Source organism: Daphnia pulex, chromosome 2, assembly GCF_021134715.1.
Source record: "Daphnia pulex isolate KAP4 chromosome 2, ASM2113471v1".
Taxonomy (NCBI): domain Eukaryota; kingdom Metazoa; phylum Arthropoda; class Branchiopoda; order Diplostraca; family Daphniidae; genus Daphnia; species Daphnia pulex.
In genome coordinates, this window is record NC_060018.1 from 1,432,680 (window position 1) to 1,459,650 (window position 26,971).

The 26,971-nt window shown below is 41.9% G+C and overlaps 3 protein-coding genes across 11 annotated transcripts; 2 read left to right on the forward strand and 1 right to left on the reverse strand.

Moving 5' to 3' along the window:
* Positions 1 to 2,115: 2,115 nt before the first annotated feature.
* LOC124204544 (voltage-dependent calcium channel subunit alpha-2/delta-3-like) lies at positions 2,116 to 20,135 on the forward strand. Of its 9 annotated transcripts, XM_046601617.1 has the most exons (32): positions 2,116 to 2,831; positions 2,915 to 2,996; positions 8,127 to 8,234; positions 9,566 to 9,830; positions 10,218 to 10,349; positions 10,412 to 10,677; positions 10,767 to 10,877; positions 11,015 to 11,207; positions 11,273 to 11,409; positions 12,098 to 12,406; positions 12,617 to 12,736; positions 13,048 to 13,119; positions 13,353 to 13,406; positions 14,593 to 14,673; positions 14,762 to 14,836; positions 14,919 to 15,026; positions 15,098 to 15,169; positions 15,237 to 15,390; positions 15,458 to 15,503; positions 15,584 to 15,726; positions 15,804 to 15,830; positions 15,897 to 15,990; positions 16,223 to 16,255; positions 16,831 to 16,926; positions 17,074 to 17,241; positions 17,541 to 17,659; positions 17,730 to 17,869; positions 17,937 to 17,943; positions 18,096 to 18,264; positions 18,341 to 18,576; positions 18,642 to 19,072; positions 19,143 to 20,135. In XM_046601617.1, exons 1-32 carry the CDS (start codon positions 2,641 to 2,643, stop codon positions 19,239 to 19,241), a joined length of 4,338 nt encoding a protein of 1,445 aa, XP_046457573.1. In that variant the 5' UTR covers positions 2,116 to 2,640; the 3' UTR covers positions 19,242 to 20,135. The 9 variants fall into 9 exon arrangements, with proteins under 9 accessions (XP_046457573.1, XP_046457599.1, XP_046457578.1 ...); XM_046601643.1 differs by lacking the exon at positions 17,074 to 17,241 and having other exon boundaries at positions 2,117 to 2,831; XM_046601622.1 differs by lacking the exon at positions 16,223 to 16,255 and having other exon boundaries at positions 2,117 to 2,831.
* A 104-nt stretch (positions 20,136 to 20,239) lies between these two features.
* On the reverse strand, positions 20,240 to 22,711 carry LOC124204697 (eukaryotic translation initiation factor 3 subunit L-like). Its single transcript, XM_046601824.1, has 11 exons — positions 22,542 to 22,711; positions 22,281 to 22,480; positions 22,002 to 22,213; positions 21,821 to 21,940; positions 21,649 to 21,758; positions 21,420 to 21,590; positions 21,186 to 21,356; positions 20,978 to 21,124; positions 20,751 to 20,914; positions 20,522 to 20,690; positions 20,240 to 20,457 (listed from the first exon to the last, which is right to left on the reverse strand). Exons 1-11 carry the CDS (start codon positions 22,563 to 22,565, stop codon positions 20,323 to 20,325), a joined length of 1,623 nt encoding a protein of 540 aa, XP_046457780.1. The 5' UTR covers positions 22,566 to 22,711; the 3' UTR covers positions 20,240 to 20,322.
* Positions 22,712 to 23,907: 1,196 nt separating this feature from the next.
* Positions 23,908 to 26,486, forward strand: LOC124204703 (tubulin beta chain). Its single transcript, XM_046601838.1, has 3 exons — positions 23,908 to 24,065; positions 24,755 to 25,090; positions 25,162 to 26,486. The coding sequence occupies exons 1-3, from the start codon at positions 24,009 to 24,011 to the stop codon at positions 26,113 to 26,115; spliced, it is 1,347 nt and encodes a 448-aa protein (XP_046457794.1). The 5' UTR covers positions 23,908 to 24,008; the 3' UTR covers positions 26,116 to 26,486.
* Positions 26,487 to 26,971: the final 485 nt, after the last annotated feature.

Consider the following 26,971-nt stretch of genomic DNA (forward strand, 5'->3'; position numbering starts at 1 on the left):
CAACTTTTTCTTTCTTTTCTTTTCATTTGAAAATACCAGAAGTGAAATATTAGACAAATAAGTTATGACGTCCCGCTAGCAATATTTCAGCGTCGTCCTCAGACACGTGAATAGTATCCACAAGAAGCGGCGTGCGGATCCGCGTTGTCATGATGACGGATTTGTGCTGCTCCGGCCTTTATTCTGTATAGATTAGATGATACCAAGGGGTTACATACATTTGGGGTCGAGGGGGTGGGGGGAGGAAATAAGACATTTTTTTTCTTTTGACAACAACAACAACAACAACCGAAAGAATAGTAACTGGGTTAGTCGGCATCAAGAATTGGGATCGACCTCCTTTTTTTCTCCTTCATCACAAAATTGGCCCTGCGCTCTGTGGTACAGTCGTCCCATATAACAAAAGTATCCTAGCGTGTTGTTAAAGATGCACACAGGAGCCCATATAGCAACGACGCTGTTAAAGCGCCAGCATCAAAAAAGATATATACACTAGGCCGTATATGTATAGTAGTAGTAGTGTGCTGGGTAAAACCGAAACGGCGCATATATCCAGCACATCGATTTTTATTCTAGCTAGAGTTTTCTTTCTCCCTTTGAACCTTTCTATGCTAGTCTAGAAGTTGGTGTATTATTCTCCGTACATATAGATACACACACACAGACAGAGAGAAGAGAGGCCTATGGCTTACTTTATCCTTATATGGCCGAGACGCCAGTAAGAGTATATCGCATCGCATCGCAGCACTCGCCAACTTCTTCTATATACGGCCCACTGTCTATTTTTACGACGTAGTACGACAACTTTAAATGCGTATGGCACATCACATACTGCACAAGCACTTGTGTGTGTGTATCTCTCTCTCTAATACGCAATATATTGTGTGTGTGAACGGGGTAGGCAGCAGCAGCAGCAGCACTGTTAATGGCAGACAAGCGTGACAGCGACAGAGAGACCCGTCCCGCTTTTCTGTTTCGGGTCCCCGTTAATATACGACGGGTCGGATGACTATTGGAGGTCTGGCCAGTCGCCACCTTGATGAGAAGATGACATATTACTGACACCTACTACTACTATATTACTCGGGATCAAAACTTCAAGCACAATTGCGCATCTCCACACCAGCCGGCATCGCATCGCCTTATTGGCGAATCGCGCAATTAATTCCCTTTCCGCGCCCACAAACTCGACCGAGATAGTATCTATCCCTCAAATTAATAATAATAAGCATCTCTTCTGATCAAGACTATACAAGCGCGCAGCTCATCCATCAACCTTCTTTGTGGGCCTTTTTGACGCATTTCATTTTCGTCCACAATTTTTTAGCCATTTTGTTTTTCTATCCACATCCTTTGGCTTTTTTATTTTAGATTTTTCTTTTCTTTTTGGGTCCATCCAAGCTGCTGTTGCCCGTCGTAGATATTTTTCATCATCGCTGGAAGAATGTTGTGTAGTAGTATCTGTTTGATTTTGCTAGATTTCATTTCCTATATACGGTATAAGACACGCCCGATTAAACCGATCCTAGGCAGGAGTGTATATATATCTCTACCACCTTAAAATGAGAAGCAGAGTCTCTTTTGACACTATCGCCAAAAAGGAAATCATAAAAAACAGACGCCAAAATGATGATGATTATTATTTTTCCTCTTTTTTTAAGATCAAGTGGAGCTAAAAAAGAAAGAAAGAATATCAAATAAGTGCGGAAAGCTCCTCTTCCAGGACCGGTCGTTGTTGGAAGAAAAACTCCCCGGATCGTTTGTGCGCATGTGGGACTGAACGAACGGTCGATACAGCCCAAGACGGCGACTATACTACGCCGTCAAGCCTAGACCCGTTCACCGCCAATCGATTTGAACCCAAATCTCTCCTCCAAACTTGGCTAAACAGCAAGTTCAGAAAAAGAAGATGAAATTTGAATAAATAATTAAAATTATTCTTTAAAAACATTTAAAATAGAAAATTTCTCGGTAAAAACTGCGAAATGAATTCAATTTTGAGTTTTTGACTCGAGTTGTGTGGGGGGAAAGTGGAAATGTTGTCAAGTGACCGCAGCGCTTAGTCTTGACGGTAGAGTGCAGTCCCCATCACTGGCTGCCGACGTTCGCCGCCAGAAGTGTGCAGTGGGACTCTATTAGCATCAGACAGTGGTCCGAGCCTATTGTTGTTGGGAAAACGTGACCGACTTCATCATCTCAAGTGGCCAATCTTCTGTTTGTAACAGTGTTTGCTGTGGTCTCACTATACTTTTTAAGACGTACACCAATGGTGGACTGACTTGCATTATAAAAATTACATTGATTCGGCCAAAGTTGTGTGTGTGTGTGTGTGGCGTAAAGGATATATAAAAGTTGCGTAACTTAGCACACCGACACAGCACACCATCATTGGTGGTGCAGCAGCAGCTCTTCTTCCTATAGCTTTCAGTGTGTCTATACGTGTGTGTAAAAGGATCTCTAGTCACACGAATACGGCGCGTGAAACGGGTTGGGGGAAATGTGAGATCTTCGTGCAGTGCAAATACCCCTACACACCGACACACAGTCGTCTGCTTAGTTGCCTATCGTCGTGCTACTGCTGCCTCCGGTCTAAAAATACGACAACCAGTGTTGTTGGGGGGCGGAAAAAAAATCAAACTGATGAGTGAAACACCTTGTTCGGGATTACGTTGCACTGCATTATTTACCAGGGCTCAGAGCAGCGAGGCTCGGCCAGGGAAATCTGCGTCAACGACAATGACGTCGTCTGCATTGATCTGCTTGTTCTTTTCTGTGGCTGTGATAATATCGTCGTCGGTCGAAGCTGCCGAAACGGATCTACCTCATGTCGAGTAAGTTGCCCTTAGAATATCATTATAGAAATTGCATTTGAAATTAAATTGATTTTCGATTGATGACCGCAATTATCTGACAGGATATCGAACTGGGCCATCCGCTTCGGCGCACAAATGTGGGAGATCGGCAAGCAAGTCACCAGGATACGGGAAATCAGAGAGGTACGTCTATTTTACCAATCGAACAAATTATAGAATAGACATTTTTTGATCTCCGGGATTTTAAAAACGCCCATCCGTAAAACACGATCGTCATTCGGTTCGAAATGATTGATTATTAGTCTCTCGTGTAATTGGTTGGTAAATGGTTTCGACCGGAACCTTGGTCCTATTAATAGCTACTGAACTGTGTCTAAGCAAGTTTCGACAGTTCGGTTATTCTGTGCCGATTTCTCCGACATTGCTCCGCGCCGATTCGATCAACAAACGCTGACGTCACTCCTTTAGATATATTTAACCGTAGTTGCAGATGTGCTTTATAGATTCGCCTGGCGATGAAGGTCGGCAAATCAATGACGCCATTCGCAGCTAGAAAAGACAGTATAATCTAGATTTGGCAGTATAGAAAGAAGAAGAAGAAAGTCCTTGATTAGTTTGTATCGTTTTTTATTAGCTCAACTTTATGTGTATAGTCTATCACCTTTTTTCGTTTTCTTCAAAAAAAAACTGATGGTCGTATTGATGAACTTGCCACGGAACAGCTTGTCACACTATTCCTCGGAAGTGGAATGTGAAGTCAAGGAATGAGTTGGATACTCTGGTTATTATTTCGTCTGCCTTTTTCCATCAGATAGTTTGGGGGAGGGGGTGAAATGTGTGTAAAAGGCGAAAGAGCCAAGTGCGAAGAAAATGTGAACGGAAACATCTCGAAGAGGCGACTGCTCCCCATTTCTTCCTTATTCCGCTGAATAAGGAACTTGTATTATATAAAACCCCACACACCGTCGTCTAGAAGGGAAATATCTATAAGGACTAGTGGGCGATAGCCATCGCCATAACACTGGAGGAGAGCTAGATAGAATCCAGGGGTGGAGTCCGCCCGTGTGGAAAAACGCCGAAGTCTGAAGGAGCGGCTTTTTTTTCGGCTGGAGGAGAGAAGATCTGGAGCTGACACATCTCGGCGTCGCGTATCCTCTTGTACAATCGAGATGTAAACGAGAAAAAAGTAGATATCAGGATAGAGGGGAAAAACATATATACGGTTGCATAGGATATAAGGTACAGGGGGGGAACTATAGAACAGATGGTGTAGAAAAACTGTCCATACTTGTATATATCGACCGGTCATTTCGAGTGTGTTAGTTTGGCGAGCCTTTTCTTCCGCCTTATTTGATTCGCTTCTTTTTTTTATTATGGAGAGTAGTAAACTTTATTTGCAAGCTAAAGAATTAAGTATTCTTCTATTTTTTGGGGGGACTGGAGTTATTAGAAGAAAATTGACACTAGAAAGTTTAGTTCTAGACATAAAAGACACTGTGTACGACTCACGCTATCCTAGTTTGGCGTGGGTTTTTTTTTTTTTTAAAGGGCGCGTAATTCAAACTTTCAAAGTGGCGTCACAATCAAAACAAAATGAAGGTTCAAAATCAAGTTTTCTCCCAAATTGTTGGTTTGATTCCCAGAAATCACGAATGGGGGAATAGCGTCTCGAGTGTCTGGAATTCACGAGCGGATGTACCCGAATTGCGTCTTTTGGTCTTCAATCTAACGATTGGGATAATCAATACTCTACACAGCACCTGTTTTCTACGTGTTATTGACGTAATGGCTCACGAGATTGATGGATGAACAACCAAGGAATTGTTGTATTATTCCGATAGCTGGGCTCTCTCTCTCCATTAAGTAGCCCATGGCGGAAATGTTGGGCAAGTGCATCCGAGAAAAAAAAAAACCCAAAAATACCATCACCCCACGTATATAGTCGTGGCTATTCATGCCTGGTACATAATCGATTGCCTATCATTGATCACCGTGAATCTATCTGCGGTGGTCTCTGGCGGGGATAACAACAACGTTTGTCGCCACGTCCTCCCTCCACCCCCATCTTGATATATCCAGCAGCTCCTGTAATACTTAGAAACACAACCTACACATCTATAAATATATATATAGCTATAAGAGATGTGTGTGTAACACGGGATAGACGTTGCGGGCAAATCTACCGCAGTATCAACGAACACGGCGGCCGTTCCAGACTTGTACTATAGACTCGGCTATAAATCTGATTTTGGCTCAAGAGACAGAAAAGAGACAAAGAGTAAGATGGAGAGAGAAATGCAATCTCCCTTATATACGTGTACGTCCATACTACTATAGACGTGACAGATTTTTATAGGGGGGAGGGAGGGGGGTCCGGCGCCGTCTAGGAGATATTACATCATTTTGTCACCATGTCTGTACGTTATACCAGTAGTGCCCCGACACGTAAGGAATCATGTACTATTACCGGAAGAGAAGCAAGCGTTGGATATTGTTGGAAGGGGGAGGTTAAATGACGTCAGGGCTTTTTGTTTCTCCCACCCCTTCATTTCTCATTGTTATTTACGTCACCGCCCCATCTATGAATTTTTACGTGGGCAACAATAGCCTTTTTTAATACTCGAGTGCGCGATTTATAAAAGGGGCGGCCATTGTTGCGATATAAGTCTGAATTCAAGAGAGTCTTTTATAATCAACAGTTTCGTATTTTATTTGCCTTGAGAGTATTTCATCAAAATTGCCAAGCGGTAGATATACTATTTGTTTGTTTCGGTCGACCAAACCTGGGCGGGTTGGCATTTGAATCGATCAGAGAAAAACTCGGCAAAGAATAACCCTCCGCCCGCTGGATAGAAAAATAAAAGGAATGCGGATGCATTGCTGGCACACACGCTGAGAGCTTAGCTAGACTATACGTATTGTTGCAGGACGGCATTCTCGATGCTCACACAACCAGCTTAACTGAGACGATCCTGGATGGATGGCCAGCTGGCCTATATATATGTATCTCTCTCTCGGAAGCAAACAGTCCCGATTGCGTAGAGTGTGTGTGTGTCGGCGGGAGAGACCCGGCGTGACAGCAGCAGTATGTAAAGAGAGACGGACGGACGGGAGGGAGAAGGAGTGAGAATTGAGAGCGAAGCTGGCGGGATCTTCTTATATACTTTTCCGACCATTCTTTTTTTCCTATATAGTAGCTGGGATAGATACTTTTCTTTTTCTTTTTTCTGTTTTCCTTTTTCCTTTCCCGCAGCTTGATCGATACGTGTGTCCAAAGACGCCGCGCTCTTCTTCATTTTCTCCGGCGCTGGCAGAGAACGGCAGTTGAGACAAACAAACAGCAGCAGCAGCAGGCCCAGCAGCCCCTAACGGGTTTCACGCCATTTTGTTTTTTTGATAAGAGAAAAAGAAACCAACAGTGGAAAATCAATTGCAAGTTGGGGGTGGCTGTGGGATTTGGCGTGTCAGTCTGTAGGGGAAAAGAAGAAAAAAGGAGAGACTGAGACTGTGAGAGCAACGGGCGCTGGGTTGAAGTTGATGGGAACGGATTTGCCCGGCTTGGGCCGTCAAGAAATGGGAAAGGATAAACAAGTCTAAAGGTATATATATATGGGCCTATCTATATGCATTTGTATATATGTGTAGGCGACATATATACTTATGCTGCTGGGATACTCTATAGTTATGCGGAGCGGGCGCGCATGGCTGGGAATAAGACGTCATCAATGCCAAGAGGATATAGACGAGTATAACAGACTATAAAAAAGAAGAAAGGCGAATTGTACTATTTTCTTTCTTTCTTCTATCAGATGATTATCCCAAAAAAAAAAGAAAAAAAAGTATTGACCTTATGGAGCTGGGGAGAAAGCGATTATCAACAGCTTTATTATTTGAACTGGCAAACATTGAATATAGAGTCGAAAGGAGAAATATTTATTCTGGCATTTTCCAATAACCCCCCATCCCTGCAGCGTTCTGTTGACGCGTCTTCGTTATGTCAATACGCAATCATTTCCAAGAAAAGAAATCCTGCCAATTGCCAAAGTCCCCCTCCAATTTATTCACCGAGATTTACTTACGTATCGATTTCTTTGTCTAGCCAAGTTTGGGCTGTAAACAGCAGATATTCATCGAATTACACACGTCTCGATTTGAATAGACGGCGACATTTCAGGTTCACTCGGTTGTGACATGTGCGCCATTTTCAGAGTGAATATGCCACTTAACCGTCTCTCAAAGTTTGAAATTTTGTTCAGAACTTTAGGTAGTACACGCTGGAGCTTATACAGAGGACCAAGACGGTACAATAGTCTAGACGTATTATATAAATGCCCGGGGAGCCAAAGAGACTCTGCTGTGTAGCCTAGTAGTAGTTATTAGGGTTAGTTTTAGCTGTAGAGAGAAGAATAGGGAGTCCGGATAATGCCAGGGAACAGATCCTTCCAGTTTGCTGGGCTCTTCATACAATAGGCAAAAGAGCGAACGGAAACTCTTTTTCAAGTTGGAATCTTATCTGCCAAGGGCTTCGTGATCGATTGTATTCCCTCAACTGATTGGAAGACATATCAAATAGTATAACGTTAGCCTATTGTTAACATGATTTCGATCGCCCATTATTCGGGTGGAGGACACCAGGAAATGGACTCGGCAACCAAACAATAGCGCAGTGACGTTAGTTTCGATTTAAATGCCAATCAACTGTTAGTTCCACGTCTATACATTTTGACGATTGTTGGACCAGCTCAATCGCTCTCGTTCTCCCTTTTTCATCGCTTGACTAAGCGGCATTAAAGCACACACACACACACAAGAATAAACTAATGACAAATAGTTGTTGCTACCTAGCAATATCGTGAGTGTATTCAACTGTGTCTACACAAAAATCAGCCAGTGAAATGTTTTTCTCTCTACCGAGCTCGAATTTTGGTTTCACCAGTGCGCTAGCCGCCGCCCTTTTGCGCAGATGAATCCTTGGTACTATAGGATCGATAACCTTACAATATGTTAGAGCTCCCGCCCTTCTTTCTTTTTTTTTCCAAGAGTAATAGCCCCAAGTTGATCGAAGCAATCAAGGCAAAAGGTCGGCGGCAACATCAGGCCGGATGGCATTGTCCTTGTCCATCAAATTTTGACTTGATCACATCTGCTGCTGCAAATGGGATTAAAGTATACAGTCGCATTGTAGGTCGGGATTCTTTCCCAGAAGTTCCCCCCCGGCCCATTCGCCCTACACATTTATTTTCTCCATTAGCTCTAAAAAGGTCTAAAAATTGGATGTAACATAATTTGATTTTTCTTTTTCTTTCTTTGCAGCGTTACCAGAGTGAAGCCAAAATCGAACAGGTGGACGGATTCGCCATGGTTAAAGAGATGGCCGAGGAGATGGAGAACATGATGGGCGACAAGATCGAAGCTATCAAGGTAAAAACAAGTGACAAAACAATCAGAGCTTTTCTCCCATCAGAAATTCTAGACAAGGCCGTTATACTTGATGGGGGTAATCTTTTTTGACGCCTCGTGAAAAGTCGTTTTATTGAATGAGGTGAGGCACGTCGTTTCATGAATAACCTAGTACTCACAGCCCTTTTCTTTATATACAAAGAAAAATTGAGGCCTCTGTTTAACATGGCCAAGATGTATAGAGGAGTACAAATGGTGAAGCTTTGGCGCAGCGGCATCGATCCGTTTCTTGGTGTAGTATAGTGTAGTAGGGCGGGACACCAAACGGAAACCATCTTTCAGCCAGATGACGTACGAGATGTAGAGCTCTCACGTTTCTCGGAACGGGTTTCTAATTGTATTCCAGCCGAATTTAATCCCCTTCAAAATAGAAGCAAATGAGATTTTATTGCAGACGTCTAGCGCGACTTTAATAACTCTCCTTGTTTATGGGCAAATATGCACAAGTCAATGTGTAATACTTTACCCAGCTATAAGAATTGGCAGCTGAGGAAAGTGGGATACAAAAAAAAAATAAGAAATAACAAGGAAAGTACAAGACGTGTAGAATAACAGCAGCCATATGAGATTGGGTGGAGCCGGTTGCAGAGTCACGCAACGTCCATGTGTGTGTGTGGGCAGCAGGAAAGGAGATCGCCTTGGAGACAGAACGTCTCCCATTGGGTGGGGTTTTTGGCCGTTTGCCTTTTGCTGGATAGTAGTACTCACTCTCTATATGTTTGGGCTATACTGCACACATTTACCGGCAGCTGTACATACCCGTGGCTTATATAATAAATGGGCTATACTCTCTCACTGGTCTAGTAGTGTAGTTGTGTGTGTGTATATATCCGTGGGGCTGGCCAATCGGATTAAACTCTCATTTATGTTGGACGGGACTGCGCATGCAGCGGCTAGGAAATGGACTGGGCTCTCTCTCTACTTGTGCTGCTGCCTTCTTTGAGATTCTCTTCATCTATTTATCTCTTGCCTTATTGGCTTGCCTCGGCTGGCCCTTATTGGCCACGTCTGAGTTTGCTGGCCCTCTTATCTTTATGTGAATATAACATAACCCTCAAGGTTGTTTCTGGCCTGGGACTGATGACTGGACGAATCTAAAAAGTCTACACCGAGTCCAGTCATGTTCGAATGGTACAGAAACAACTTGTCTAAGCAAATCAGGTTTGTGTGAAACAAACAAGACTTTTTATTGGAAGAATAAGCGCTTTGAATCTACCGATGAAATCAAGCGTCCGGATTATTGATTTGTTTCTCACCCCCTTATTTTTGTTTTATCTTTTTGAACTTGACAGCGGATTATGGACGCGGCTGAACATCTGTCCGTCTCACATTCGCGATTAACACGGCAAGATTTGTACGAGATGAAGCAGCGCAACGAGAATATCGATTACTACAACGCCAAACGTCTCAACCAGTACCATAAAGCCGGGCCGCTGGCCGGTGAGCTGCTCGAGAACCACAAAGCGCTCATCATGTCAAACAGTCTGCACTTTGGCAACGTGGGCATCAACACCAGCGTCAGCGCCGTTCACGTTCCCACCAACGTTTACGACGGAGGTAAATTTGATTTAACTACTTTATATTTTCCCCCCGTATAAAATATGGCCCGTTTTGAAATTTAGTCAACGCCAGTTGTTTATAAGCCTGTATACAGGAATCAGAAAAATAAGTTGAGAGAATTTTGTGCAGCTATCCGACCGTGTTCAGCCTAAGCTAGCGTAATGTACAATCGGATCGGCTCTGGCGAGTGCTTCCTCTTAAGAGCCGATATACATACTATTGCGTCACACGAGCAAAGATATTGGAGGCAACCGAATAAAAAAGGCTATCCCCTATGTGTGTGTCTATATGTATTGGTAATCTCTCTACATTAAACCGTTCGATCAATCTTTGTGAATTCATGGTATGGCTATACTCTAGTTTAATGCGACCGTATTTTTACAGCTCCGGACGTGCTGAATGGCATCCAGTGGTCGGAGCAACTGGATCGCATCTTTATGACCAATTACGAGTCGGATCCGTCACTAACTTGGCAGTACTTTGGCAGTTCGACAGGATTTATGCGACAGTATCCAGGTACGTGACTAGGGTTACTTTTAAAGTAAATAAATGGCAATTGATTAAATGGGTTTTGACAGCCACCAAGTGGGGCCAGGGCGAATGGGAACCCGACTTGTTCGACTGTCGTCTAAGACCCTGGTATCTCCAAGCGGCTGCCAGTCCCAAGGATATGATCATCTTAGTGGACACTTCTGGCTCCATGACTGGAGTCCGTAAAGAGATTGCTAAACACGTCGTTCTCACGTTACTCGACACTCTCTCGGAGAATGACTTTATCAACATTTACAAGTTCAGCGAAGTTCCCGTCCCAGTCGTCCCGTGCTTCAAAGACAAAGTTGTCCAGGTACAAGGGGGACAATTACATTATTCGCCTAAACAAAAGGAGCCAATTCAATTGAGTGACATAACCTCGTCATTATTTCTATATAAAAGGCCAATTTAGAGAATCTGAGGGAATTGCGCAATGGCATGATTGAAACGGAGACGAGCGACATTGCCAACTTCACGTCGGCTTTCACGACGGCCTTTGAAATTCTGCAAAAGGTTTGCCAACTGCTAATTTTATACTACTCCCGTCTTCTGCATTTGTGAAATCTTTTGTCGAGGAAAAACGGGCCCACGTGCTGGCATATCAAACAGTTTAGTTGGAGTTCATTTTATGATTTGTCTTGAAAATGCAGTACAACCGAACCATGCAAGGGTGTCAGTGCAACCAGGCGATTATGTTGGTGACAGATGGGGCTCCCGAAAATTACAAGGAACACTTGGAAAAATACAATTTGCCACACAGGCCAGTACGAATCTTCTCCTACGTCATCGGTCGGGAGATCATCGACACTTCTGCCACCATTAATATGGCATGTGAAAACAAAGGTTTGTTGAAGAAAACTCTGTCACATTTTACTTAAGATATATATGTATAATTCGATGTGTTAAAGGCTATTTTGCTCGAGTCACATCCCTGGCTGAAGTTCGTGAGCAAGTGCTCAAATATATTCCAGTCCTCTCTCGTCCCATGGTTATGTACCAAAAAGATCATCCCGTCATCTGGACTTCAGCTTACATCGACATAGCGGTAAGCCTTCAATTTTACATTGGAATGGAATTATTTTGACAGTTTCTGCCACATGTTGAATATTTCTTTAGTTATCGTAAACTAATTTCACTGAAACAGCTAATGTTTAGCCATTTCTCCAGCCAATAAGGAAATGTTGGTACAATTCGTAGAGTGGGGGTGCCCAATAATGGTGAATGCATACATTCTCTGTTGGTGGACTCTGTGACCGTTCCAATGATTTGTCTCTGTATATCCTCATGTAGTTCCTATGACCTTTGACCATCGACATTTCCATTCCAATTTCTCCCATTGTTTACCTTTTGTCAAGTGTCCATTGTGACCCAGCAGAGGATTCATTGCCAACAAAGGTATTGGTGGAAAATACGATTCGAGAAACGAAGGTCCCCTCCATTATTTCCTCGTGAAAGCTTCGCGAATATTTGCTGTTGCATAATAGTTAGCCTAAGATACATCAACGTGCTCATTCTAACTCCCTTTAGATGTCAAAACTATTGACAAACAAATAATAACCCCAACATTACTAGTGAGAGTGATTAAACTTAGAATTTAAGCCTTGATTTAGATTTAACTCCCAGCCACGTGATTTTTAGTTTTTTTTTTTTAACGAGATGTGCTTGACATGTGCAATTACCTTCTTTTGAGTGAATGAAATGGAGAAATATCCCCTTTGCATGACCCATACCAGGAACCCAAATTGAGTGACTGGCTGTGGGAGATAAGAGAACGTCGGAAGCAGCGGGATCGTTCGCTCAACTACCGTGCTCTCTTGCGGTTGATCAGCGATCGGAACAACGCCCAAAGCGACGACACTTCAAACGTGACGACCAACAGTAGTCGGGATGCCAGTGGCAGACCCACCATCAGTATGACAGTTGAACAATATTTGACCTATGGCAACCTCGTCAATGAGGAGCGGCTCAATGCTCATCGGATCAAACAGGAGCGCGAAGAAGCAGCTATTCCTGCCGGCAACCAGCAGAATAACCGTCAAGGCGTCAGTCTCTTTGATTTGAATACTAATTTCGTAGCTTTGACGACTTAATAATGCAACTTTTTTCAAGTTTATCTTTTCAGTTTCCAACCGTTTTAACGTGATTTTTTCGGTTTTGTGCATGCTGGATGTGGGGGAATGCCCCTGTGCAATTTGCATGTGTCTGTACGTCTGTGACGTGATTTGGTGGTCCGTCCAACGCATGTTGTCCAGATAACCAGCACCACTCCCCGTCCAGTGTTACCTCCTACTCGAAATCCTGATGGACCGCGAGCTGAGGCGCTTGTCAAGCCTGAGACTCTCAGAGCTTGGCTCAAACGAATCGACTATGAGGTCCTTGTGTTTTTTTTCTTATTTTTATGCCGATGCGCACATCATATGTTCAGTAAAATTACGTCACTACGCCTTTCGTGCTCATATATTCTTTTGACTTTTCACTTTTAGCCGTTTCATTTTGATCGTCACGTTTTTCTCGCTATATTTCGTTCTTTAGAAGCTCATGTTTCGGACACGACACTTAAATGTTCGATCTATTATTTGATGTTTTTTATGTTTATACTCGGTGTTTGGTTGCAAGTTGGGGTCAAATTTGTTGTTATTTTACTTTAAACAAAATTTTAATTCCGACATTTGAAACTATGCAGACTCGGACTAAACCGAAATTCTTGATGGCGGTCTCGGTGGCTACTCCAGTTTACGACCGCAAGAATGAATCGGTAAGACAATCATAATTTTTTTTTTATTTTACGTCTCTTTTTTTGTCTTTTTTCTTTGTCTGAATTTTTCAAACCGTTTCATTTTTTAAAAAAAGAAAACCTCTTGATAGTCTTTTTGAACTTAACATGCTGATTGACATTTGATATTTATAAAGTCAATTGACACTATTTAAAAACACCAGTGTAACCGATGCTGGGGATACATAAAACAAAGAATTTCTTCTGTACAATAGAATATCATTGAGAAAATACTCATCAACGACATCTGGGAAGAGAAAACGCGAACGGTAAAGAAACGAAACGAATCAAAGCAGATATAATTGCAGCCGCCGTAGAGCTTGTCAATAGATAGTCCACAGTTATACATATACTACATATCTTAGACACTTTTTCGTAGCTCTTTTTGACCTTGTTTGATTCCGCTGTCAAGGCTTGGAATCTTCCATAACGCTCAGACATTTGCGATTTTTCTTTTGTTTTATTTGCAACAAAAATTCTCATTTCAAATCACGGAAAGCTGCCAATGTAATCAAGCGTTTATGGAAGAGGCCAACTCTTTGACGTATAGACAATTTCATATGGAAACAATGCCGCAACATTTGCATGATGGGATTTTGGTTTGATCCTACTGATACTCTGCGTAGTGCTGCTGCAACCGCCGCTGCTGCTGCTCCTACTCCTACGTGAATTTTTTCGACAGACTCGCATATCATCTTTTATCTAGACATAGTTGAAGCGGCCATTTGAACGGGCAATGACAGGCTTAGATCAATTTGGCTGTATACTCGTGTAGGCTATTGTCACCCTATGGTTGGAAACGTATAACCGAAATATTATCCGTTTTGCCATTATATTTACGTACATATGTAGCCTAGCCGTTTTCACAGTTTGGAAACTTGTGTAGTCTTTGAGTTGTGTATCAAAACGTGGTGCAGTTGCCTACAACCATAGATTCCAGTAGACGTTTTTCAAATTAAATAACGAGTGGCGAGGTACAACACATCCAGTACAGGGTGTGAATGTCGTTTGATTGATTCATTATCCATATCCTTGATCTCTAGCGTAGACTAAAAGTATCTAGTGATGATGCCACACACACACATCAGTCTATAGCGTCCATTTGATTGTGCTGCCGAAGAATTTTGTCTTCGTGCAACCATTTACAAGTAAATGCTGCTGCTGCTGCTGGTATGCTCTAGTCTCCATTTACCGTCTTGTATAATTAGTTGAGGCGTTGAGCCAAAACGTTCATCAGATCCATTTCTACCCCCATATAGTACATACTGTATAACATTGCACGACGCTGTTCTAGACGGTAGAACGTAGAATTTCTTAGTCGCTCCCTATCTCGCAATGAACTGTGCTGTGTAGGAGTGTGGCTAGAGGTGGAGTTTCCCTCTCTCTCTCTCTCTCTCTCTGATTTTAACGAGATCAAACAAATTCGTAATTCAATCTTCGTGGCGCCATGATCAGGTAAGGACCGCCAATCTTCTTGGAGTGGCCGGTACGGACATACCCGTCACGGAACTGAAGAAACGAACGCCCGCCTACAAGGTATGTTCAGTCGTGTGTTATAATAATCATTTCCTTCCTAATGGATTTTGTCGGATCCTTCTATTTAAAAAAATACTTAAAAATCCAGTTGGGTGTTAACGGGTACTCGTTCATCGTCAACAACAACGGCTACGTTCTCTACCATCCCGATCACCGACCCCTGGTACGAAAGTGGTTATCCAATCATCAAATTAAATTAAGACTAATCTCTCTCATTTGACGACGGATGGATCGATTTGAAATAGGACGCGGACGGACTCCTGAAACCCAACTACAACACGGTCGATTTGTCCGAAATTGAGTTGGTCGATTCAGACGGCGGTCCGCGTGAAAACGACACGAATCTCATGACCGTAAGTTGTGATTGAATCATTGCTGAAATGTGGCGTAACTCATTTCATTTGAATTGAAATGAATAATTCAGATGCGCCGCGACATGATCGAGCGGCGCGAGGGTGAGATGACGTTCAAAGTGAGGATTCACCACGATGGCATGGTAAGTTTGGAAATTTGATTTCAACAAAAATTCCAGCGGTTAAAAGCCAAATGTTATTCAATTGTAGAAGAGAGTCAGCGTTCGTCGGCAGCGCTATTATTACCGCGGGCTGAAGGGTACCCCTTATAGCCTCGGTTTGGCGCTGCCTGATGGATACGGCGATTTTCGCATTGCGGCTGAAACCGAAGTCAAGCGTCTGTCGGCTGATCACAACATCAACGGTATAGTCAATATTATTTTTAGATCGTAGGTTATTGTTACCGACTCTTTGTGTCCTATTTGGAACAGTTTCGTCCTTCTTCTCCGGCAAGAATTGGAAAATTCACCCCGACTGGTAATGAAAAGCCCCGCGAAACTTTGAAGATTTCAAACGGCCATCAGTAAGCTTATATTGATTGCTCTCTTGGCAAACAGGATCTACTGCCGCTACAACTACGACCATCTGAAATCGTTCGATACGCCCGAGGCTCAAGTGCTGCACTTTGTCGGCCGGACGCAGCGGGAGCGATGGCGTTGGAACTCGAAGCACCCGCGGCCTTCCCACGACACTGTCCGCTGTAAGAAATATGAAAATCCTTTTAGGAACTTATTTGGCCATAACGTTTTTTAAACTTTTTCTTCTGGACTCCCTAAGCTCACAAACAAGAAGACAACTACTACTGTAAGTCTTTTTGTCTAATAAATAACTTAATCAAATTTATTTTAATTATTTCTTTTTCTTTCCTAGGCGACAAACATTTGATGCAATCACTGATTTTTGACGCCCAAGCCACCGAAGTGTTCGACAAGAACATTTCTCTTAGCATTGACCGACAAGATCCGTAAGTGTTTCCTTTTATATGTCCTTTTTAAACGAATAATATTAGATTAATGTTCACTCACGATCACACAACATGCACGAAATCAAACACGACAACATTCTTAGCTTTAATTTGATGTCATCACGATTTTTCCATGAGCACCACTAATCCATTGCATCATTTTTTTGCATTTCAAAATCTATTTTTTCCTTCCAATTTTCTCTTTTTGTGTCACCGGCACTTAATCACACAGAGGTTTAGGCATGCTTATGGCACTACTAGCCAGGTAACGTATCACGAACGTAAAGTAACCTTGACTTCACGTTGCCGTAATTTGGCACATCACTGTCGCTCTTTCGATGCTCCCCACTTAGGCCCGTTTTTTAAAAATGAACTTTTATATGTTTGCTTTGAAATTACTTGCGCTTTGAATTTAGTATCGCACAGAGTTTCAGTACTAATAATGTATAGCTTTTTATTCACAGGAAACGACTAACTGAAAGTGAAACAATTTTAAAATAATCTTTAATTTTTCTCTTCTCTGCTGCTCTTAATAATTATTACATTGTCCCAATCGCTGCCAAAGAAGGATTGGAATTAATCATTCATGGTCTATCATGCCGCTCCAAGGATTGGAATTAATCAAATGATCTTCTCTATTGTGCTGCTCTTTTATTATGTGATTGTGGCATTTGTTCGCAATGTTTTGCGTGTATTATAACATGTTTGGTTATATTATGGCGTTGAACTGTATTTTGCCAGATAATCCCACCTCGTCTAGTGTAGGGCCGCTAAGAGAAAACTTGTGATTGATCACATGGAAGTAATATTTTGGCATTTCTCCTTTCATTTTCTATACAGGCACGCCATGTTTAAGCTGTTTGGTATATCGGTCGCCTTTGTCGCCACTCGCAGTGGCCTCTTACGTTGGCAGGACATCAGCACCATTGATGACAAGTAAGTGTTAAATTTCGTGTATAATGGCATGACGGTCCGTTAAAAGTTGTCATCGTAAAGGGAACGAACTCGGTTGATTAAAATACTTTAGTTAGTTATTGATAATGGCATTAATAATATAACTGCGACATGTTTACGGGCCTCAAGTTTGCATGTGGTACGTCGGAGGCATGCCCAGTGGGATCGGCAGACGAGAAGAGTGAAGCGTGCTCCACGGAAACCTTTCCAGTTCAAGAAACGTTTCCAAAGTAGAATTTTACGTAAAACGATTCGCTTAGATATTCCGTTCATCATACGAAGACGAAAACCGGCGAGGTATATATGTCCGCTTCGAGAGGAGTTCAGAGTACAGTAGATGCAAGTTTGAACTTGGTATAGATGGGCTAACATGGAAAGACGCTTTCGCCATTAAGCAGCCAGTCATCAAGTATATGGTAGATTCTGTTTACCCGCTTATCCCTTGCAAAACTCAATAGGCTGACGAGCTTAATAGTCTACTTGAAAGTATTATTGATATGGCTGCCTTTTACAAACTCTTGCATTACGCTAGACCTTATTGTTTACTCATACGGCGGTTTCTTCATCATTTTTGTTGTTTTCCCTGTTGGATGCAGGCATTTTAGCGAGGCCAATCTCAACGCCATCGACCAGACTTGGTACAAGAGGGCCGTCGATCAATACTCTGTAGAACCGGATAGCTTTGTCTACTCGGTGCCGTTCAGCACGGGTACAGGTATGTGAAGAGTCCACGAGTAATTAGTCAAACGTTTGTCTGAGATTCATTATCACTGTGCACATATTAGGAGTAACCAATGAGAGTGTAGTTACTGCCTCTCATGCCATTTTCGTCGAGAAGGGCGGCTACAAAGCTCCCGCCGCTGTCGTAGGACTTCAATACAAGAACAGCGCCTTCCGAGAAACTTTCTTCAACATCACGTCGGGGGTAAATTTGATTGACAAGCTACAGAGTTTAAACAGCATTTTTAAACATATTTTTTTGATTATTACAGTGCACCGGTTAGTATACATTTATATATATCCTATCCTACTTAGTAGTTGTAGTAATCCTCCGTGGTAAGTTATCCTAGGCCGAAGGATTACTACTACTAAAAAATATTTGTTCATTTGATGGTTTTGTTACGCATACCTACCGATGCAATGCAAAATAGGAGGAGTTCAATGCAGGCGAACTTGCAGTTCCGGTGATTTGTCGTGTTACGTAGTGGACAATCACGGATACATCGTGATCTCAAAGGAGGAGAGAGACACAGGGCGCTTTTTTGGTGAAATCGATTGGCTTGTTATGGATTCATTGATCCATTACGGTGTCTTTAAAAGGTATAAAATATATTAAATAGCCAAGCCACTTTCTTGTTCGCTCGATTTCCTCATCGGGGTTGCTTTATTTCTGCAGGGTCCGCATCTACGACTATCAAGCTGTCTGCAAGGATATGCAGGGGCACCGCAGTGCTGCCAATTTCTTGCTAACACCATTACGTTACATGAAGTGGTTCGTTCAATGGATGGTTGGTCGCGCCTCTTGGATAATGCTCCAAACTCAGATTGCTCATTTGATCAATCCGGACTGGGCCTGGGGCATGGAACAAGAGCAATCGGATTACCACTACGAGGATAATGATGGTAGTCCCGGTAAGGATGCATTAATGAGATCTTTCTTTACAGAATCAATTCTATTTTAAAATCAACCATTTCAGGACCGGTTCCAACGGGTGGAGAATTCATGGCCGACGGAGATATTTCAATCATCGTCCACGACGAAGCTGTATCAATGGAAAACGCATATGCCAATAAATCCCGACCGAGACCATGTGACCAACAGGCAGACTTGTATGTGCTGCAACCCGAAAAGCTATTTAAAGGCGACAAACCCGACTCGGTCAAAGGAAAACAGAACTGCAACTCGAACAATTTGGGCGCCCGCCAATGCGAAAGACACTACAGCACCCACAAGATACCCCACTCGAATTTGCTACTACTAGTCATTGACACAACTTGCAGGTGTGAAATACAGAAGCAAAAGATTGAAATGGAGGAAGTCAAAATGAACGAGTCGTTACGCTGCGAACGACCTCAGGAAAGCTTGTACCGTCAGCGTCCCTCCGTCTGTCTCAGTTATCATCCAGAGGTAAGTGAGAATATTGCAGAGATGACTGGCAGCATAATATTCTTGTTTCTGCATTTTCTTATCGCCTTAGGAGGAGGAAATCAAACAGTGTGGTAAAGGAAATAATTTACTGCCGTCTCCCATTCTACTTACAGCAACCTTAATCTATTCAGTTTTAAAATGGATTTAATTTGATTTCACCGGTCCCGCATGTCTTGTTGCATCATTTTGATTGAGTGAATGGGTGATTCATAATTCTCGGGTCCTCAAAATTTTTATATTATTTGGCTAGTTTATTAGTCTCCCGATGTATGGTGGTCGACATGTATCAACAGCTCTTATTTATTTATGGATCTAAATTGATGACTTTAGTGTGCGTGTTGGTGATACCATGGGTTATGAATGTGCATAGTGTGAGCGACATTGGGCTTAAAAAAAAAGACGACTTCCCAACAAAGTATTCAGCTGGATAAGAAAACGTACTAAGCCTACTTCATACATATCAATTGTTATAAAATGTTCTGGTACGGAGCGTGCTTCTTCATCTGGCTGGTAAATGGTGCGTAATTGTTTGTCGTGAGCTCTATGGACTAATTGTGGTGGTGACTGACAAGCTTGTTATTTCTTAATTTTCAAATTGTTACAGTCCTGAAATGTTAAATTTATTTAAAACTCTCACATTGACGTTTGATATTCTAATTTCAACCAGCAGTAATCGAATGCTTTTTGTTTTGGAGAGGGGACATAAGGTCCTTTTCATGTGCCCGTTACTGCAAATACGATTCTTCTCGTTCCATCTGCCGTGGGTAATGCGTGTCATCCTTTTTGTTAGTGCTTTTTTTCATGAAAAAAAAACTCATATTCCCTACTGATGCTTTGACTGAAACTGAAAATTTTCAAATTGCCCTTGTGTGTTTGAATTCCCCTTGTTTGATTTTAGATAGCATTTTTTTTTTTTTACATTTCCTATGAGGATGCCAATGGTCTACATTTCTAGTAAGATCTTCGGTCCAATTATTTAAAAAATGTTCTCTAATAAAAATAATCTTATCATTTGAATACATTCAAAAATAAGAGAAACGTACATAACATCACTGGTGGCCTTACATTCATTTCATTTGACTTCCTTGTAACTTGTCGGACTTAAAGGTAAGAAAAAAATTCTCTTTAAAAAAAGTTAAAAATCACTAACTTCCTCCATGTTATGTATTTTGCCTTTGAAAAACCAATAAGATGTAAAACATATTTAAAGGAGGTAAAGCATCGGATTTTTAAACTTTTTGTGTCTTCAATACGCGGTTAATTTCCTCGAATTTATGGATTTGTCTAATGAAGTAATCACCATAGCGCCGAGCTACTTTCGTGTCAGCAATATGGATCATTCCGCCATCGATATAGAAGTCCACCTAATGCGAGCAAAAGCGTAAATAAGATACATTCCACTAGAACTACAATTCTAAGATATTTCACCTCAGAGCCTGATTGGAGTTCACCGTCCAATCCAGAGGTGCCTTTAGTCCAAACGACGTTCTTCATCTTATGTTTGAAGCATAGCAGATGGGTGCGGAAATCAGTATCGGGCATTTCCAAAAACGCAGCCATTTTGGCGACAGGCATAGTAGTGTACAAACGTAGATAACTAAACAGAAAATTTATGTTAATAATACTCGGACATTCAAATCTAATGTTGAACAAATACCTGCGAATCGTTGGCAAAGTAAGTTGCTGTTGTACTTCATCCATGAAAACTTTTGCCAACTGTTGAAATGGTTCACGGCGATGATCGGCAGGTGGTGCTTCGACAGGAGGTGGAACAGGAGACAAAAATTTCGGAGAAGCGAAAGCGAATGCATTTTCGAATTCCTAACATAATTGAACAAATTTAAATTGTTGCTTTAACTTTAAAAAATATCAACAGAAACTCACTTGAAGTTCTCCCTTTTGCATCCGCACGATGCGTTCGGCATGAGGTTTCTCTCGCAGGATCGCCTGTAGAGATTCGTCGATGCGCTGAGGATGAAGAACGAGGCACACCGACAGTAGAACGTACATTTTTTCGGTTTGTTTGTTGATCTATAAACACAAAAAAGGAGATTAAGATTTCAGTATTTCATTTCACTTAAATCTAATTGACCTGGTCATTTTGGTATGTTTTAGCCTGGTATAATGGCTTAGTGCGCTGGACGTAGAGTAGAATATGGGAAAACGTCCGAATAGCATCAGCATACCGCCTCATCATCAAATAAGCAAAACCAACATAATAGTAAGTTGAGATTTGGCAGGCAGGTACTCTGGAGTACAGAGTCTAAAATGAGATTGATGGATTACGTTTACAAGCAATGCAAATCATTTTTAATTTTGCGCTTACCTTTTTATTGAGTTCCATATTTTCAAGAACCTTAACAGCTTGATAGAAATCTCCTAATAATGAGTGGAGTCTCAGTAATCCAACAAGACTGAAGTAACCCAACATTTTATAAAGAGGTCGGCGGCCAAATTCTCCTGCTACGGTATCGGGATCATCACCTTTGGCGTATACCTACATATCGATTGTATTAATTTTAAATTACAACCAATAATGATTCTCTCCTTCTTACTTCCAATTGTTGGTTGATATTGGATTTGTCAACCAAAGAATACAACACATTCAATACAGAATGAATGTTCCACAAAGTTGGGTTGATTCTGATGAATTCAAGTTCTTCAGCTGTAAAAAAAAAAAAAAAATGGTGAGAAAAGAAAAGATGGAGCATAAGATGATGGGTGTACCTGATTTCTTATGAAGAGAACAACGAAAAAGAGCAAAAGACTGGAACTGGTAGACAAATTCATCAATTATTTCCCACAGCCATTGATGAGGAAGCTCCAAAACAACTGGACTTTTAGCACCTGTAGTAAAATGGTTTATGAAGGCTTTGGGCAAACATCTAAAAATTAGTGAAGTTAGTACTCAAAATATGGTTGAAAAGTTGACAGTAGTTGTAGTAAGACTCAAAACGTTGTTCAATTGTTGGTCCTCCTTGGATTCGTGCATAAATGTGGCGATAGTAAAGTTCCTTGTAGAGAATCAGAAACGGTTGATCATCATCCACTAATGGGGAAACTTCATCTGCATCAGGCCAAGGGGATGATTTGAAGTGCTCTTCAGTTAATTTTGGAAATCTAAATGGAGTAAAAAACAATGGATCAACAATTCAACTTTGTCTGACAGGCACTGTGGTGGGCTTACGTGTTCTCGTAGACATTCTGAATTTCATACAACTTTCCAGAGTTTACCATCTCTCGAAAATAAATAATGAATTTCTTGATCACATCCGGCATGCTATATTGAGCATATTGGGGAGCACTTCCATAGCTAGTGTATCGTTCATTTTCAGCATCAAGCCGTGGATCCCCGGTTGGCTCATAGGCATCGGCTTCATACTCGTACTACAAATGAAAAAGTTTTTGATGATAGGTACAGAACATGTTGTAATTATTGTACACTTACATCCTCAAATTCTTCGGCATACATCTTTTAGGTTTTTCAATACCGATAGTTATTAAATTTCAATTGAAAATTGCGGAAAATTGAGAAAAGTCCACGAGTAAGATTACTATTTCGATTACTAGTGGCTCTAGTGTCAAATAATAGTAGCTGCACAGCGTTGCCGCATGTACTCAACAATTTTCCAAAAGATCATCTGTCAAAAATTCGAATGTAAAAATCGATCGTCAAACTTATTTACTCCGGTTGAGATTAATTTACCTTAAACTTAACAGATTTCAATGCTAAACGGGACTGCCATTACAATTCTGTTTTTCTGTTTTATAGCAAGTATATCAAATCATGATCAAAAGTTGATCAGGAAGTAAATATTCAAAGAAAATGGTTACCAAAATTGTTTCAAATTTACGGATGAAGACATCAAGCACTCCAATAGCTGCATTCAGGCTGTGTTTCCCAGGAACCATAAAAACACTGCTGAGGTGGATTTGTTGCAGTTGCAGGATGGGTTGTCTAGACACATAAGTATTGATCGTGTCTGGCAGAGGTCTGCTACAACTGGGACCGAGTTTTTACGTTTCTCGCCGGCTCCGGCTCGTCCCCTGTCGCGTGATTCACCGGCATACATGTGTGTACTGCTGTCATGGTGATTATTTGCCATGTTTGGAATAAGTGTTTTGTGGTTTCATGTGACCATTATGCCTAATGCATTTAAGCAGGATTACATAAAACTATGCTGGAGTCAATGGTTAATAGTGCCGAACAGGTTTTATTACTTTGAAATCAACTCGAAAATCGCAAACCATGATGCCGTACAAACTGGTTTTTGAATTTATACGGTTCCCGGTTTTCTTTCCTTTTAGAGACGTAATTGGCAATATTTCAATCACATACCAACCACGGAAAAGGAATGAATTTTCAAAGCGTGTTATTTCTTACCATATTCGCCACACCGATGACAATAAGTGGGTTATCTTATCTTTAATCGAAACTTTATATTTAATTCTAATATTTTACTGAACTTAAATGGAAGCAGGCATTTTTTGAAGTTTAAGATTATAACGTTCAATAAAAGGAACTAGAGACAAACCAAAAACGTTGCCCTGCAAATATTTCTCTACTTATTTAGAATTTTGATTGGGTCATATCTCCGTTTTTTAATATTCAGCCAACTATATACAGAAACATATAAACTCTGCATCTCTAGGAGCAAAAAATAACCGAAACGCGCGGACGCAAATTTCGAATCTCCCAATAAGGATTTGGCTTTCATGTTTGATTTCGTGGACCAATGGCAATGCGCAACACAATCAAGCTCCGCCCTCTTGCACCCAAGGCTGTTCATGAGGTTATAAATGCCAGTCCCATTGCAAACGGAAATTCATATCCAGAGGATTCCAGCGCGAGGCACGTTGACCGTTAAACTTGAGAGTTTTTCTCTTTCAATTTCATTTCGAAAAATATTAGAAAATGCGTGAAATCGTTCATATTCAAGCTGGACAGTGTGGTAACCAGATTGGAGCCAAGGTAAATATTATATTTTCATTATTTTAGAATGATAAGATATTTGACATGGTTTGCTGCAGTGAAAGACCGGTGTGCAAGACACCTTTTTTATGCCCATTTGGCGCTAGTCCGCCATTTTTCTTTGTTGTCCGGCCCCTTTCATCTCAAGATGTTGCAAAAAAAAAAAGAGTAAATGTAATGTTGTTGATTTGATTGCATACTCCTTTCTCATGCAATCTTCTCGATTGTTCATGCCATCAATCTAAAGCTTCCAGGCTTGAATGGTGAACCGGTACCCGGCAAGATCACAAAAAGGCGAGTTCTAATTAGTTTTGTTTCGATGCACTTTGTTTTTTAAAAAACCGGATAGTGTAGTCGTGCCAAGTGGTGGGGTAAAAAAAAAATTGAGGCTAACGACCATAAACTTAAAAAGTAAATGTGAGCCTCCCCTCTAACCTTCAAATGTTATATCGCGCATCCATGTGGCAGATGTGAACCGAATTCGATTGGGCAATTGTATGTGAAACAACATCCCCTCCCCCGACATTTTCCAACCCCTCATTGTGACAGCGCCCTTACTGATGGGTTATCTAGCAGTTCCTCCCTAGGTGTAGTTAGATTTTATACTGTGTGTATAGCACTTAAAAACTCATTGAAATTGGGCAGGTTTTTCTAACTCTCCCTCTTTTTTTGTTTACCTTTTCCTGCAGTTTTGGGAAATCATTTCTGACGAGCATGGAATCCAACCTAATGGCACCTACCACGGCGAGTCTGAACTGCAACTGGAACGCATCAATGTCTACTATAATGAAGCAAGCGGAGGCAAATACGTTCCCCGTGCTGTTCTTGTGGATTTGGAGCCTGGCACCATGGATTCCGTTCGTTCGGGACCGTTTGGCCAGCTCTTCCGCCCTGACAATTTCGTCTTTGGCCAAAGTGGAGCCGGTAACAACTGGGCCAAAGGTCACTACACTGAAGGAGCTGAATTGGTCGACTCTGTTCTTGACGTTGTCCGCAAAGAAGCCGAGAGCTGCGATTGCCTTCAGGTAAATAACTCTTTTTAATTTGGAATGAGATGATTTTTTATAATAAAAGTTTTGCTGTCATGTGAAAACAGGGTTTCCAGCTGACACACTCCCTTGGTGGCGGAACTGGATCTGGCATGGGAACTTTGCTCATCTCCAAGATCCGTGAAGAGTATCCTGACCGTATCATGAACACATATTCTGTTGTCCCCTCACCAAAAGTGTCCGACACTGTCGTCGAGCCGTACAACGCCACTCTTTCGGTCCACCAATTGGTCGAAAATACGGACGAGACCTATTGTATCGACAATGAAGCTCTCTACGATATCTGCTTCCGCACACTCAAATTGACAACGCCCACCTATGGTGACTTGAATCACTTGGTCTCCCTCACCATGTCTGGTGTTACTACTTGCCTTCGCTTTCCCGGCCAGCTCAATGCTGACCTGCGCAAATTGGCTGTCAACATGGTGCCCTTCCCTCGTTTGCATTTCTTTATGCCTGGCTTTGCTCCCCTCACTGCCCGTGGGTCTCAACAATATCGCGCATTGACTGTTCCCGAGCTGACCCAGCAGATGTTTGATGCCAAAAACATGATGGCCGCCTGCGATCCTCGCCACGGACGTTACCTGACTGTTGCAGCCATTTTCCGAGGTCGCATGTCAATGAAGGAAGTCGATGAGCAGATGCTCAACATTCAAAACAAGAACTCATCCTACTTCGTTGAATGGATTCCCAACAACGTCAAGACAGCCGTCTGTGACATTCCTCCTCGCGGTCTGAAAATGTCTGCCACTTTCATCGGCAACTCGACCGCCATCCAAGAGCTCTTCAAACGTATTTCGGAACAGTTCACTGCCATGTTCCGTCGTAAGGCTTTCCTCCATTGGTACACTGGTGAAGGCATGGACGAAATGGAGTTTACCGAAGCCGAGTCCAACATGAACGATCTCGTCTCCGAATACCAGCAATACCAAGAAGCTACGGCCGATGATGAGGCTGATTTCGAGGAAGATGGGGACCACGCCGACCAAGACGCTGCTTAAAAATGCAATTTTGCCCTCTCCGTCCTTGATAGAACTGCCGAAATATGTGGGAGAAATGTTTTCCATCTACTGCACTCCCAGACCGCCCTTTAGTCCAGCTGCTGATGTCCGTGCACTTTCTTCACTTTTTAAAAACTACCATGCCTTTCGCTTCCTATCCTTTTATGCTTTCCTGACTATCTTTTCCTTTTTAGAACATCCCCTAGCAACTCTTTCGTATTTCTCCACATTCCTCGCTCTTTTTTACGTTCCCTGTTTTTATTAAGAAACAACATCCAGATCTGATCTCCTTCGACTGGACTGTCTCCCTGTGTACATTCATCTCTCTGCGCAACCATTCTGAACAAAATAAATGCAGGTTAGCCAAGTCACCAGCTGAATTCAATTTCCTCTTTCTTGCTTAATTAACCCTAATGATAATTAACACCACTTTTGCTATCTGGCATTCAGTATTGCTGGCGTATGCTTGATGCACAAAGCCTCGTTTCCATTGGTGAATTAGAGAAATGCGAGTTTTACTTTTCCTCCCCGAAATGGAAAGGCTTGTGACTCATGTAGAAAATAACCCGTTGGGTGAATAATGCGCACGCAGCTCTAACGAACGGACCTGCTGAGGCGGTGAGTCGTTTTGGGCATCGCCCTTGATGACGTTCATTTCAGATATCCTTGACAACGTAATTGTGATGAGCGCTGTGGCGACTGTAGGTCATCCAACACTATTGTGTCACCGACGCTGCCGATGGGATAGGCTAAAAATCTAGTATGTCTTTTATTGGACTCTATCATCCTTATATAATCCGTCTAGTTTTATTGCATTTACAGTAACGACCACGTACGGTTGAAAGGGGCTTTGTGT